The following is a 14,734-nucleotide window of genomic DNA, read 5'->3' as shown; positions in this document are numbered from 1 at the left end:
TTGAAAATGGGCACATTAGGCTGCTTGCAGTCTGACTGACTCCACCATAATAGTCAGTTACCTGCCGAATCTCCCACCTAACGTTCCTCTGCATCCTAATCATCTAACTCTGGGGAGCTATTTGTCTTAAACCCTTTCAGTTTGTCTAAGCTTCCACCTCCCCTTTTCTCAAAGTCGTTAATTTTGCTGTGCTTTTGTTTTCTTTCAGAAGGTGTATGCGCTTAGGAATGCTTGAGGGTTAATCATTTAGATATTTACTATTTCATAGATTTCCCTGGCAGTCCATCTAAGGCTAAGCCATATCATTTGCAACGTTGGCACCCTACTGGATCCTGAGATGAGTTTCCAAACACATATCTGCTCCATCAATGAAACTGCACACAGTTACATCTGTAACATCGCCCGGCTCTGCTCCTACCTCAAACCCTCTACTGCTGAAATTCTCATCCATCCTTTTGTTACCTCCATAAGCTTAAACTCATCCAAAGCTCAGCTGTTTGTACCCAGCTCACCACCACCCCTGTGCTCGCTGACCGATTGGCTCACTGTCCGACAATGCCTCAATTATAAAATTCCCGTCCTTGTTTTCAAATCTGTCTGTGGTCTCGTCCCTTGCTTTCTCTGTAATCTCCTTCAGCCCCACAGCCGTCTGAGATACCTGCACCCCCTCCAATTCTTGCCTCTCGCACATCCCTTATTTTAATCACTCCATCTTTGGTGGCTACGTCTTCAGCTGCCAAGGAGGCAAGCTCTGGAATTCCATTCCCATATCTCAGTCTCTCGAATTCACTCTTCTGCGTTAAGTCACTCCTTGAAAATCATATAGCTCAAACTTCCAATCACCTACGACAAAAACAAAAATAGCTGGAAAAACTCAGCAGGTCTGACAGCATCTGTGGAGAGGAACACAGAGTTACCGTTTCGTGTCCATATGACTCTTCATCAGAACACAAGAGTCATACGGACTCGAAACGTTAATTCTGCCTTCCTCTCCAATGATGCTGTCAGATTTGCTGAGTTTTTCCAGCTATTTTTGTTTTTGTTTCAGATTTCCAGCATCCGCAGTATTTTGCTTTTATCCCAATCACCTACCCTAATATCTTCTTATGTGTATTTGTTTGCTGATACTCCTTGTACTGCACTAAAGCCACTAAATATAAACACAAATGCTGCTGTTTCCAGACTATTCCTGTTCATACAAGGCCCATTTTCTTGCTTGAGAAGAAAAAAGATTCAGTTCTCCAGTTATTTCAATTAAGCTGCATGTTTAAAATTACACAGAAGGCATTGTCCACCAGAACCATTTTTGAATTAACGGGTAATTTAAATGAAACAATTGAATTAAGATGAAGATTAAGACTAATAACAGTATCCAGCATGCTGGCTGCACTTTGATCATTCTCTATTGTTTGCCAGCTGTTCTATCTGTGCATCCATCTCTGTGAAACATGTTTGTTTTTACTTTATTCATAATATTTGGAAATGTGCATTATGTAACAGGTCAAATTTGACACTACATGAAGTTTAATACAGCTCAATTTCTTCCAATGCAGTACACGAGGTGCCTCACGACACTTACAATTTACAGGTTATATTTACAATGTACATTTACATTTCACATCACACATATTCTCTGGTGCACTCAGCCCGAGAGGCTTTACACAGGTTCCAGCCCCTCGGTAAACAGTGGTGAGAGGGACTTAGGCTGTGGCCTTTCCCCAGTGAGCCTTTGTGGCGGCTGCCCCAGCCTTCAGTGTGTCCCTCAGCACATGGTCTTGGATCTTGGAAGGTGCCACTCTGCAGCACTCAGTCATGGACAGCTCTTTGCACTCGAAGACCAACAGGTTTCTCTGTGAAGCAAGTGGCACACAGAACGGAACAGAAAAAAAAACGCTTCCTGTCTCTGGGTGTGGTGGAAGGCGGATGGGCTAAGAACCAGCAATGTTCCTTTTCAATCAGTATGATGCCAAGCTTCCTGAGTGCTGGATATGTCCGGCTCACTCTGGGCAATTGTGCAGGTCTTATTTTCTCACCTTTCTTCTGTGTCCAACTCTAATCTTACCCAGAGCTCAGCTGGCTGATTCCTTATGTTGATTCACAAATGAATCCACAGGATGTACAGTCACACACCCTCATGAATGGCCATTCTGAACATCACACCATTTTTATTCTTTTTGAAGAGGCACTGAGATGGCCAAACTTGAATTAAATTATATTTGTAATTACTTGAATGAATTGAATCATTGTAAATCTTGGATACCAGCAGTAACTAGAAAGGGACATTCTACTCATGTAGATCATGCTTTAGAGAAACACCTATAGTAACTTAATTGCAGAAGTAAGAAAGAACGTACACTTATATGATGCCTTTCATGACCTCAGGACGTCTCAAAGCACTTTAGACCTAATGAAGTGTAGGCACTGTTGCAAAGTAGAACATGTGAGAACAAGTTGGGCACAGCAAACAGCTTTAGTGATAATGACCTGATAATCTGCTTCACTGATGCTGGTTAGAGGATAAGTATTGGCCAGGTTGCCTGGAGAGGGGGGAAATCTCCTCTTTTTGCCTTCGGAATAGCATAGTGTGATTTTCTTTGCATCCACCTCAGGAAGCAAGCGGGTCTTGATCTGAAGTCTCAGCTGAAGGACGAGAGCTCCAACAGAGCAGGGCTCCCTTAGTACCAGGCTGAGGTGTCTCGATTATGAGCTCAGGTTTCTGGTGTGGGACTTGAACCACTGTTTCCTCTAAGCTGTATAGCAATCGGCAACGTGCCATGCGGGAAAGAAACAGGCAGTGCACCAGCTATGTTCCCTTTAAGATGAGTGGCTGTAGCATCAACCTTAAAGTGCTCATGCAGTGCAACAAGTTGGCCGTGCATAGCGAATAGAAGTTAGAAGGAACATTGACTTAATCTTTTGACTCAGTGGAGAGAATGTTACCCACTGAGCCATGGTTGATACCTAATTGTGACCTTTACCATCTAGAAGGACAAGGGCAGCAGATACATGGGAATACACCAAGGTTCAAGAAGGCAGCTCACCACCACCTTCTCAAACTGAAACAACTTTTTTTACTATTTATGCATTGGATATGAGTGTCACTCGCTAAGCCAGCGCTTATTGCCTATACCTAATTGCCCTTGAGAAGGTGGTTGATGAGTCAACTTCTTGAACCACTGCACTCCATGTGGTGTAGGTACACCCGCAGTGCTGTTAGGGAGGGAGATCCAGGATTTTGACCCAGCGACAGTGAAAGCGATATATTTCCAAGCCAGGATGGTGAGTGACTTGGAGGGGAACTTACAAGCAGTGGTGTTCCCATCTATCTGCTGCCCTTATCCTTCTAGATGGTAGTGGTCGTGGGTTTGGAAGGTGCTGTCTAAGGAGCTTTGGTGAGTTTCTACGGTGCTTCTTGTAGATGGCACACATTGCTGCTACTGTGCATCGGTGGGGGAAGGAGTGAATGTTTGTGAATGGGGTGCCAAGCAAATGGGCTGTTTTGTCCTACATGGTATCAAGCTTCCTGAATGTTGTTGGAGCTGCACTCATCCAGGCAAATGGAGAGTATTCCAACACACTCCTGACCTGTGCCTTGTAGATGGTGGACAGGCTTTGGGGAGTCAGGAGGTGAGTTACTCACCCCAGGATTCCCAGCCTCTGACCTGCTCTTTTAGCCATAGTATTTATCTGTCTAGTCCAGTTCAGTTTCTGGTCAATGGTAACCCCCAAGATATTGATAGTGGAGAATTCAGTGATGGTAATGCCATTGAATATTGAGGGGTAATGGTTAGATTATCCCTTGTTGGAGATGCTCATTGCCTGGCACTTGTGTGGCGTGAATCTTACTTGTCACTTGTCAGCCCAAACCTGGACATTGTTCAGGTCTTGCTGCATTTGGCCATGGACTGCTTCAGTACCTGAGGAGTTGTGAATGGTGCTGAACATTGTGCAATCATCAGCGAACATCCCCACTTCTGATCTTATGATGGAAGGAAGGTCATTGCTGGAGCAGCTGAAGATGGTTGGGCTGAGAACACTACCTTGAAGAACTCCTGCAGTGATGTCCTGGAGCTGAGATGATTGACCTCCAACAACCACAACCATCTTCCTTAGTGCTCAGTATGACTCCAACCAGCAGAGAGTTTTCCCCCTGATTCCCATTCACATCAGTTTTCCTAGGGCTCCTTGATGCCACACTTGGTCAAATGAGGCCTTGATGTCAAGGGCAGTCACTCTCCCTTCACCTCGGGAGTTCAGCTCTATTGTCCACGTTTGAATCAAGGCTGTAATGAGGTCAGGAGCTGAGTGGCCCTGGCGGAACCCAAACTGAGTGTCAGTGAGCAGGTTATTGCTAAGCAAGTGCTGGATAATAGCACTGCTGATGACCCCTTCCATCTCTTTACTGATGATTGAGAGTGTTCTAATGGGCAGTAAATGATCAGGTTGGATTTGTCCTGCTTTTTGTGTACAGAACATACCTGGGCAATTTTCTATATTGTCGGGTAGATGCTAGTGTTGTAGCTGTACTAAAACAGCTTGGCTAGGAGTGCGGCAAGTTTTGGAGCACAAATCTTCAGTACTATTGCTGGAATACTATCAGGGTCCATAGCCTTTGCAGTATTGAGTGCCTTCAGCCATTTCTTAATATCATGTGAAGTGAATTGAATAGGCTGAAGACTGGCATCTGTGATGTTCAGGACCTCCGGAGGAGGCCGAGATGGATCATCCACTTGGCACTTCTGGCTGAAGATTGTTGCGAATGTTTCAGCCTTTGCATTTGCACTGATGCGCTGGGCTCCCCCATCATTGAGGTTGGGGATATTTGCGGAGTCTCCTCCTCCAGTGAGTTGTTTAATTGTCCACCACCATTCACAACTGGATGTGGCAGGACTGCAGAGCTTAGATCTGATCTGTTGATTATGGGATCACCTACCTCTGTCTATCACTTGCTGCTTATGCTATTTGGCACAGAAGTAGTCCTGTGTTCTAGCTTCACCAGGTTGTCACCTCATTTTTAGGTATGCCTGGTGCTGCTCCTGGCATGCCCTCCTGCACTCTTTATTGAACCAGGGTTGATCCCCTGGCTTGATGGTGATGGTAGAGTGGGGCATATGCCAGGCCATGAGGTTACAGATTGCGGTTACAATTCTGCTGCAGCTGATGACCCACAGCACCTAATGGATGCCCAGTCTTGAGTTGCTAGATCAACACACAACATGATGAAGGATATCCTCAATGTGAAGACAGGACTTTGTCTCCACAAGGACTGTGCGGTGGTCACTCCTACTGATACCGTCATGGACAGAAGCACCGGTAGCAGGCAGGTTGGTGAGGATGGGGTCAAGTATGTTTTTTACCCCTTGCACCCATCACCATTTGCCACAGACCCAGTCAAGCAGACTTGACCACCTCGGTCTGTGGTAGTGCTACCAAGCCACTCTTGGTGATGGACATTGAAGTCCCCGACCCAGAGTATATTCTGCGCCCTTACCACCTTCAGTACTTCCTCCTAATGGGGTTCAACATCAGCTAAGGGAGGGCGGTACGTGGTAATCAGCAGGAGGTTTTCTTGCCCATGTTTGACTTGATGCCATGAAATGTTGAGGACTCGCAGGGCAACTCCCTCCCAACTGTATACCACTGTGCTGCCACATCTGCAGGGTATGTCCTGTCCCACCGGCAGGACAAGGAGGGTGATGGCGGTATGATTCCATGAGTATGACTATGCCTGTGAGACAGTTCTCACAATTTTGGCACTAGCTCCCATACATTAATAAGGAGGACTTTGCAGGGTCAACAGGGCTGGGTTTGCCGTTGTCATTTCCGGTGCCTAGGTCGATGCCAGGTGGTCAGTCTGGTTTCATTCCTTTTTGTTGACTAACTAGGCCATTTCAGAGGGCATTTAAGAGTCAACCACTTTACTGTGGATTTGCAGTCACATGTAGGCCAGACCGGATAAGGATGGCAGATGAGTGAACCAGATGGGTTTTTACGACAAGCGACATGGTCAAATTTTTTATTGAATTCAAATTCCACCATCCCACCACGGTCCCCAGAGCACTACCCTGGGTCTCTGGATTACCAGTCCAGTAACAATACCACTACGCCACCACCCAGTGCAGTACAAACATCATAAGGCACTACCCATCTTGAATATCAGCAAGACAAGTCTACAGTAAACTCAGTTAATGCAAGTAGACCAGGCAGCAATGTAGTTCCAGCTTTTGATAAATTACTACAAATAGATAACACTTTAAAAAACAATGTAATTAGACCGAGAAAGTTGTCGTTCTGTTAGTTTGCTTCTGGCTGTTGTGAGCAAAAGCAATATGTCAAGCAGAACAAGCTAGAACAATGACTGCTGTGTCTAACAGGTATTCATTGTGTACTGAAGATGGTAGCTGGCCAAGTGAATAACCACCTAAACACTGTTAATTTGTCTCTGCTTTTTGTAGCAGATCAATGCAGTGTGACATGGCAGAACATCAAAAGTTCTTGTTAAACAAACCCACAGTGGCGGCTGTCAGCTGCGGCTCTGAGTCAGAAGTTTTGTGGATTCAAGTGCCACTCCAGACCCTCAAGCACACAATTTAGGCCGACACTCCCAGTGCTGCACTGTCAGAGGTGTCGTCTTTCAGATGAGACTACACCAAGGCCTTGTCTGCCCTATCAGGTGGACATGGCACTATTTTAAAGGAAGGCAGGGGAGCTCTCCCTGGCCAATATTTATGCCTCGAACATTATCGAAAAGAGAACAGAATTAATGTTTCGAGTTTCATATGACTTCAGAACTTAAGAAGAGCCATATTTGACTTGAAATGTTAACTCTGTTTCTCTCACCACGGCACTTTCTGTTTTTATTTCCGATTTCCAGCATCCACAGTATTTTGCTTTCATTGTGCTAAAAAAAGAGGTTATCTAGGTCAGCAGTTCCCACACTGTGAAAAACAGCAAATAAGGGACCGTGAGAAATTTCTGAGGATTGCAGTTTTTTCCTGGTTATGCCTGCAGTCAAATAAAGGAAATTCCTATAACGTGACTGAATGCATTGTCATTCATGCAGAAGGTGTTCAGTTGTCATGGACTGTTCAAGAATTCAAAATGAGAGCACGTTTTCAAAAAGGTTAACGATAAAAAGATCAAACCCTGAAGCTAGATGCAACACTACTTTGCTCCTAAGTGACTGAACAGCGCAGATGGCCAAGTTCCTCCTCCTCAGAGACTGTGCCCCTCACTGGCACTGGGGCCCAGGTGGCATCCAGCCCTGCCCTTGCCCTGCTCATCTTTCAGTCTCTTCATCCAGGCCATTGGCCCCTGTCCATACCCACTTTACTGAGTTTCAATGCCTGACCCAGGCAATAAGCCTCACAGTGATGCTTCCACTGCTGAACTGTGATCCATCAGAGCCCAACCCCATTACCCTGGTGCTGCAGAATGGACTGGGTTCCTTCATCAGTAACCTCAAGAACATCAACTTGGACTTCCATTGCTTCCTGGCCAAGGTCCATGGGTGGCTCAGATGAAGCAATGGATTGGTGAGTACATAAAATAACAACATTTTTACTAAGTACTTTAAAAACAGATTTTTATTTTTATATGATGCATTATATGTTGATCTATAATATACCCACTTTAATAATTAGATACTGAATGTTACTATGCTGCTTTATTGCTATTGTGGTTTCATTGGCATCAAAGTTGTGTTAATTTTCAAGTGTTAAAATGGGAATATTTATACTGGAAAATATTTTGGGATGCTGTTCCAGATCACTATCACATTGTTGATTTTTCCTATGTGCAAATTGGCTGCAGTATTTCCGGCATTGCAATAGTGACAACAGTGAAGAAAAGTCATTCCCTAACTGTCACTACATTGCAAAGCAGATGTCTGTCAGCTGATAATTGTAGTGCAATGGCCTGATTCTAACTGTTTAATATGCTATTCAGATACTGTGCACATCACCACAGGAAGTGATACAATTTCACATGATTTGCTTTCTTGTACAGCCTTGTGGAAGATGTAACTAGCAGTACGATGTGTTCTAATAAAGGCTATGTTTTACATATCTCTGCATACTCATTATATATTCTGCATGAGTTGAACAATACCAAGAATATTATAGAATAGTTAGACCGTACCTGGAGTACTATGTACAGTTTTGGTCCCCTTACCTTAAGAAGGATATTATCGCCATAGAGGGAGTGCAACGAAAGTTCACTAGACTTGTTCCTGGGATGGCAAGACAGTCCTGTGAAGAGAGATTGGGGAAACTGGGCCTGTATTCTCTAGAGTTTGGAAGAATGAGAGATGACCTCATTGAAACCTACAGAATACTTAAAGGGATAGACAGGGTAGATGCAGGTAGGATGTTTCCCCGGGTTGGGAAGTCTAGAACCAGGGGACACATTTTCAAAATAAGCGGGGAGCCACTTAGGGCTGAGATGAGGAGAAATTCTTTTACTCAGAGCGTTGTAAATCTTTGGAATTCTCTACCCTAGAGGGCTGCGGAAGCTGAACGCATTTAAAGCAGAGATTGACGGATTTCTAAGCACCTGTGCGGTAAAGGGATGTGGGGATAGTGTGGGGAAAAGGCATCGAAGTGGATGATCAGCCGTGATCATATTGAATGGCAGAGCAGGCTGGATGGGCTCAATGGCCATTTTCAATAATGTTTCTATAATAATCAGGTGGGTTTGGTATTTTATCCCATGAAACATGTCTGAAATTCAGCCCAGATGTACCTTACTGGTTCCAAATCTTCAAAGTACATAGAAATATTGAATATGACTTTGCAGATAAAGTAACTGGCTGGAATTTTATGTCCCCGTTGCAGTAGTGCTGGTGGGAGGCGGGGGGGGGTGTGGGGGGTGGGGGTGTAAAATGCAGCGAGCCATTCTAAATTCCATTGACTTCAGCAGGGATGTAAAATTCCACTGTGGTAAAATTCCACCCTATGACTAAATTACAACTATTCTTCATCTTAAGCGTGTAAAGGAAAATAGGTTTAAAAAGTCAAGGCAGTTTCTCATTACTTGAGTTCCCTACTGTAGCCAAGAACCATTAAGATTCCAGAAGTCCTGCCATCTTCTGGCTCTTTATGCAATTACCTTCAATTCAAGGACCTTATCTACAGGAGTTTAACCCTCAAACCATGGTGAATGAAGAATTGATCTCACTTTCATAATTTTAACATAATTACTTGCTCTCCAGCTAGAGTCATTCCAAAGATCCTGATCATTAACCCATACATTATTTTATTAATGATATTAAGGACTCCCCCCAGTGGCTTCACCACCAATAGAACCTCTCTCTCTTCACAATATTAAACTCAGTTCCTCTCCACAACAGAGTAACACTTGCCAGCAAGACAGAAACTATTATGTTTCAATATGTATGATTATTCCTGTCCATATTATATTGCTGAAACCTTCCATTCCAGGGTGGGTATTTATCAAAGCAAAAGTTAAGCAATACTATACAAACTGCATTTGCTATGGCACAACATACCTAGAACTCGCTGAGCGAAAAGACTAATTTCTAAACTCCATTGAGGCTTGTTAGCTAATATCCCCTTTGTTATATATTCATCCAATCTAAGCTAAATAAGTGACTCTATACTTGACTTAGCTGGTCCTGGGTTCAAGCCCCACTCCAGGACCTGACCAGAGCCTAAGCTAATGCTTGTTTGGCTTGTTGCCCTTTAATTGTGTTGTCTTCCAGCTCGATGACATTTCACTTAACTCTAGTGACTTGAAGACGGTCAGTATTTAGTTTTTCTTAAAACTGTTTATTTACACTATTTACATCCAAGACCTCGTGTTATTCTCTGGATGCAGCCTGTTCTGCACCTTGCTCCCTTGGTCATCTGACATTGATGTCATGCTTACATTATCATTAATATCATTGTCTAATTAACATAACCATTAACCCTTTATGTACAACACTCTATGCTTTTCGATGAGACATTAAACCGAAGCCTAGTCCATCTATTCAGGTAGATGTATAAGGTTCCCATGTCACTATTTGATAAAGACCATGAAAGTTGTCCTGGTTTCTTTGCCAATATTTTATTCACCAATGAACACCACCAAACAAAACTAGTCATCCATCACCATTTGTGGGATGATACCGTGCACAAATTAGCTGCAGTATTTGCCTACATCACAACAGAGAAAACATTACAAAAAACATAATTAATTAGCTCCAAGAAGCTATGGAACGCTCTGACAATATGAAATGCACCATATTAATACCTTTGTTTCCTTTTTTTTTAAAGTATCCATTTCTCTTAACACATTAAAAACCCAAGAGTCTTCAATCTTCCTTTCTCCACTGAATGGACGTCCAGGCTTGTGAGTCTATTTTCTGACTTGGAGTCTTGGAAACATTCACATCTCTCTTTGTAAGACTCGCCACACTAATGACTTTTTGAAGGCAGAGTGTTCAAGACTGCTCAAGAGTTGCTAATGCGGCCTCATCAATGAATACGTAAATCAGAATAACTTGCTTCAACCTAAGATCAGACAACATGCAGTATCCCACATCCGTCGACGGGCCTGACTTTCAGAGTGCAAGGCCTGTTGCACAGCAGGCCCCACACTACCTTGGTGGGGCAGTGTCTTGTTCCAATAGTCAGGCGAGCCAGGATAATTGAAGACAAGGCTCTGCTGCCAGCTCTCCTCCACCTTCACAGCCATCAGCCAGTCCACCCTTGAAGGACTTTGTTGTGGTGGGAGCTTATTAAATGGCCATGTCACAGGGTGTTGTGAAGTGCGGGGTTTTGATTGATGGGCCACCATCCTCTACCTCACCCCACCCTAAACACCCTGCCACTGCAGGCCACAACTGCTTATTCATCAGGAGAGGGGGTTCCTGCTTATTTTGCAGCTATCTGGAGGTTGTTCTAGCCATTGACCTGTGCATACATTGAATGACCAACAAATACGCTCAAAATTATGCCATTTTCATATTTACCAAAGTACACATGTTCACTGGGTAGCCATGTTTCGGTTTCCAATAGCCATTATGTTATGTAACAGTTCACACTATTAAAGCACAATTTCCCCATCAAGGGTCAGATAATGCATCCCGTGGGGAATCCCTGCTTCTCACCGATAAAAAAACACGCTTTGTGCCATCCATGCCCAGGCAGACAGGTACAAACAAAAATTGCCAGAAAATCTAACTTGACACGTTAGACAACAGTGAAATATGTGGACAAGCACTCAAATCAGTTGCTAAATTAGTCCACAAGGGGTAAATTTACCCTCTCCATTAGGAGAGCTTGGGGCTTTCAGAAAGTACAATAAAAATGTGTTTCTGGATCAACTGCAGCAAACAAAGTTTCTTCATCCACATTGACACATTCCTGCACAATGCTTTGATCATGACCCACTTCCTACAGATCAGTTCACCTCCCCATCCAGGGAGCAGCAATGAAAGGGTAAATGTATGACTTCATTGCATGGGTGAGTGAATGGTGGAGTAGATCACTTGCCCGTTAACAGAACCCAGCTGGGTTTTTACTCCAATGGACCCAACACAACGGAAATCAGGTGGATGCTGTAACAGGGCAGGTGATTCGCCCTAGCGGGTTTACATTCATGTCGTAAAGACAAAAATCCACCCCGATAACTCTTTCACCTGCTCTAACGTCCACTTTATAAGCCCAAATGCTCTTTGATTTGCAGATCCAAGTTAACAACATTACTTTGAGACACAAAGAGGAGGCAAAGCCAAAAAATGATTCTAGAATGAAACAGCGTTATAAAATATTCTCTTAAACAGAGCTGATGACAGCCCCAAGAGTCATCAGCCACAAGAGGCATTCTGATTGCTTTGTTCTGACTGCAACACTACAAAAGTGAAGATCAAAGGAAATATTCCCATTGGCTACAGAGTACCTGGCCATCTATTTTGACTAACTAAACACTAGTAAGGATTTTTAGAAAATGAGCACACAAGCCTACATATACAAAGGTCTCCATTTTTGGTTCTTCCAATCCCGAGACCACACAGGTTGAAGTTAATTATTGGGCCCCAAATTGCTGCCCCTGGTTACTCCTCACTAACAATTATCATTGATAAAGCACTCTTCATGTGAAGCAAGATGTCACATTGCACTTCAAGATAAGGGATCTAATGGACATGGGGCCTGGAATAGAGGAAGAGAATATAGCGGCTTCACATGGGATCATAAGCATAGTCAAAGAGGAGGGTTTTGGGAAAGCTTCCAACTGGAGTGAGAGGAAACTGGGTAGGGAATTCAAGAAGGCAGGGGAGTAGTAGATGTACAAGCAGCCATCGATGGTGGAGCAGAAAGAGTAAAGACATAGAAAGAGTAAGGGCACAGGGGGCTGAAGGTGTGTGCAGGAATATGAGGCAGGTGGCAATAACATAGGATAGAGCAAAGCCACAGAGAGATTTGAAAACAAGGATGAGAATCATGAAATCATCATTATAGGAAATAGGGAGCAGTGTGGCTTGGAGAGATGGGAGTGATGGGAATGCAGTATTTAGTGTTGGAGGAATGGGAAAATCGCAAACGAGAAGATGGTGGGACTTCATGAGTAAGTTGAAGATCGTGGAAGAAATGGGGGAACTGCAAAGAACTGGACAGGCGAGAGCACAGTTAGGTAGAGCATAGAATCTGGGACTTTATCATTTATGGTTGGACTACACTAGGAGGTGCCTTTACCCAATAGGACAGAATGCAACTTGAGGTAAGACACTCAAATATTTTCACAACTTATTGAAACATTTCATGTTCAATCTTGGTTGAAACCAAATGAATAAAAAATATACCTCTTCACTCCTGAGGTGTTGTTGCACCACGTTACCAGGACAGGGGCTAGGATCTGTTGATTTATCATTGTGTTGACAGTCAAGCTGGACTAAGTCTCGGCAAAGAGTATGACAGGTATACTTGCAGTCTGGAGAAAACAAAACAAGAATAGTTTATATTAGTCGATTGCAACAATTCACTCTGCAACCAATGGTGATGGCTTGATGCATTACCTGACTCAGTAATATCTAACCCAGTTTACAATGGGTAGAATTTCACCCATGTCAGGCAGGGTCAGCAGGGGGCGGTCAAGAAGCCAACCGCCGCCGGCGATCGGGGCCGATTAAGGCCCGCCCCGTGTGAAACACGAGTGGCAGCGCTCAGCGCTGTCTGTGTGTGGGGGCGGGGGGAAGGGCAAGCTGGGCGAGCGTGAACTTTGCACTTGTGCGGGGGGGGGAAGGTGAAGAGATAGAAAAAAAAGTAATAAAAAATAAAAATGTAATGAAATATGTCCCCTCATGAGGCTCTGTCACATGAGCAGGGACATGTTATTAATGAAAAATTAACGTTTTTATTTTATTTTTATTTGCTTTTGGAAACCTCATCTCGACTGTGGATGAGGTTTCCAAAAAAATGCAAAGGCCGCTTGGCAGAAAACTGAAGTCAATTGATAACTTAATGGCCTTAACAGGCCTTTTAATTGTCAACGGGCGTGCTGCCAACTCCAGCGCACCCCCTGCCAACCGAACTATCACGTGACTGTGCATTGACGTCGGCACACTCAGCCTGTCGTCAACGTACATCATTTCACGCTCGGGCAGGCCGGGAGCGCACTCACCCACCGAGCAAAATTTTCTGCCCAACATAAAGTTTTAAATCTTCAGTCAATATATGGTCCAGCCTGGAAGACAAAAAGTATTTGGTTACCATCTTTAGGAAGAGGCATTCAGGCCTTGGTGGCGACTGATATTCCAATACTAAATAACCCAGGTTTTGTTTTATTCATTCATGGGATGTGGGCTTCACTGGCTGGGCCAGGATTTATTGCCCATCACTAGTTTGCCCTTGAAATAACTTCAGCATTAACTCCCAAGTAGATACTCAATCTAATTTTCCTATTGTGAAAACTCAGTTCCCTCTACAGGATAAAATTATTTTCCCCCTTTCCCAATTTAGAGGTGGTATCCCTGGAGCATTCGCCATTCCCAGAACCAGAGGTCTCATCACAATGACCAAATCAAGGTCTCAAACTTATACTACGTTGTCTCGATTAGAGATGGGGCAAGGACAGGCAACTGTGGGCATCAGGTGAATGAAGTGCTGGTTTCAAAGACACGAGTTTGATGATTTGTAGCAATTTTTTTTATGGTATGAGGATCTGTTGTGTTAAAGGAAGGAAAAATTTCCACCACTGCATTCTTTTAGTCATCTTGGGTTTGAGGTGCATAAATTATGGATTGATAGTTTCAAACTTATTTTTCTTAACATCAATAAGAAAACAATAAAGAGAAAGGAAGATGATGTTTGTCCCACACTTTCCTCAAGGCCCCCATTCTTTTCACTGATTTCTAAGTGTTCCTATGTTCCAACATAAGCTATGACAATTCTTAGGAAATCTGAGTACAAGTTCTCCTGAGCGAGATCGGTGCAAAATTGGAGGAAGTGAGATTAAGGAAATTCTGGGCCAAAGTGTCCTCATCCATTCCGTCCTTCAATCCTCGCAGTGGAACTCAAACCCATGACCATCCAACTCAGACAAGAGCACTATCAACTAAGCCAATCTGAGAACTGTGTCGTGGAAATGTACTTTTAAGACCAAAAGCATTGGAAAGGTGGTACTTTTTCCAACAGAACAGGGTGCGTGAAAGAGGCGAGTACAGAGAGAATATAAAACATGGAAGAAAGTAGTGCTTCGCAGCCAGTGAAAGACTTTTGAATTGTAGTCATGT

General features: G+C 43.7%; 1 protein-coding gene across 1 annotated transcript in view; it reads right to left on the bottom strand.

The window, feature by feature from the left end:
• The window catches only part of rassf3 (Ras association domain family member 3), a 203,001-nt gene that overhangs the window by 121,180 nt on the left and 67,087 nt on the right, over positions 1 to 14,734 (bottom strand). The window contains exon 2 of the mRNA XM_041216090.1: positions 12,806 to 12,933. Coding sequence (XP_041072024.1) covers positions 12,806 to 12,933 — 128 coding nt within the window. The remainder of the gene's footprint in view (positions 1 to 12,805; positions 12,934 to 14,734) is intronic.

The sequence above is a fragment of the Carcharodon carcharias genome, chromosome 21, assembly GCF_017639515.1.
Source record: "Carcharodon carcharias isolate sCarCar2 chromosome 21, sCarCar2.pri, whole genome shotgun sequence".
NCBI lineage: Eukaryota > Metazoa > Chordata > Chondrichthyes > Lamniformes > Lamnidae > Carcharodon > Carcharodon carcharias.
Note: the sequence above shows the minus strand (reverse complement) of the source record. Positions and strands in the feature narration are given on the sequence as shown.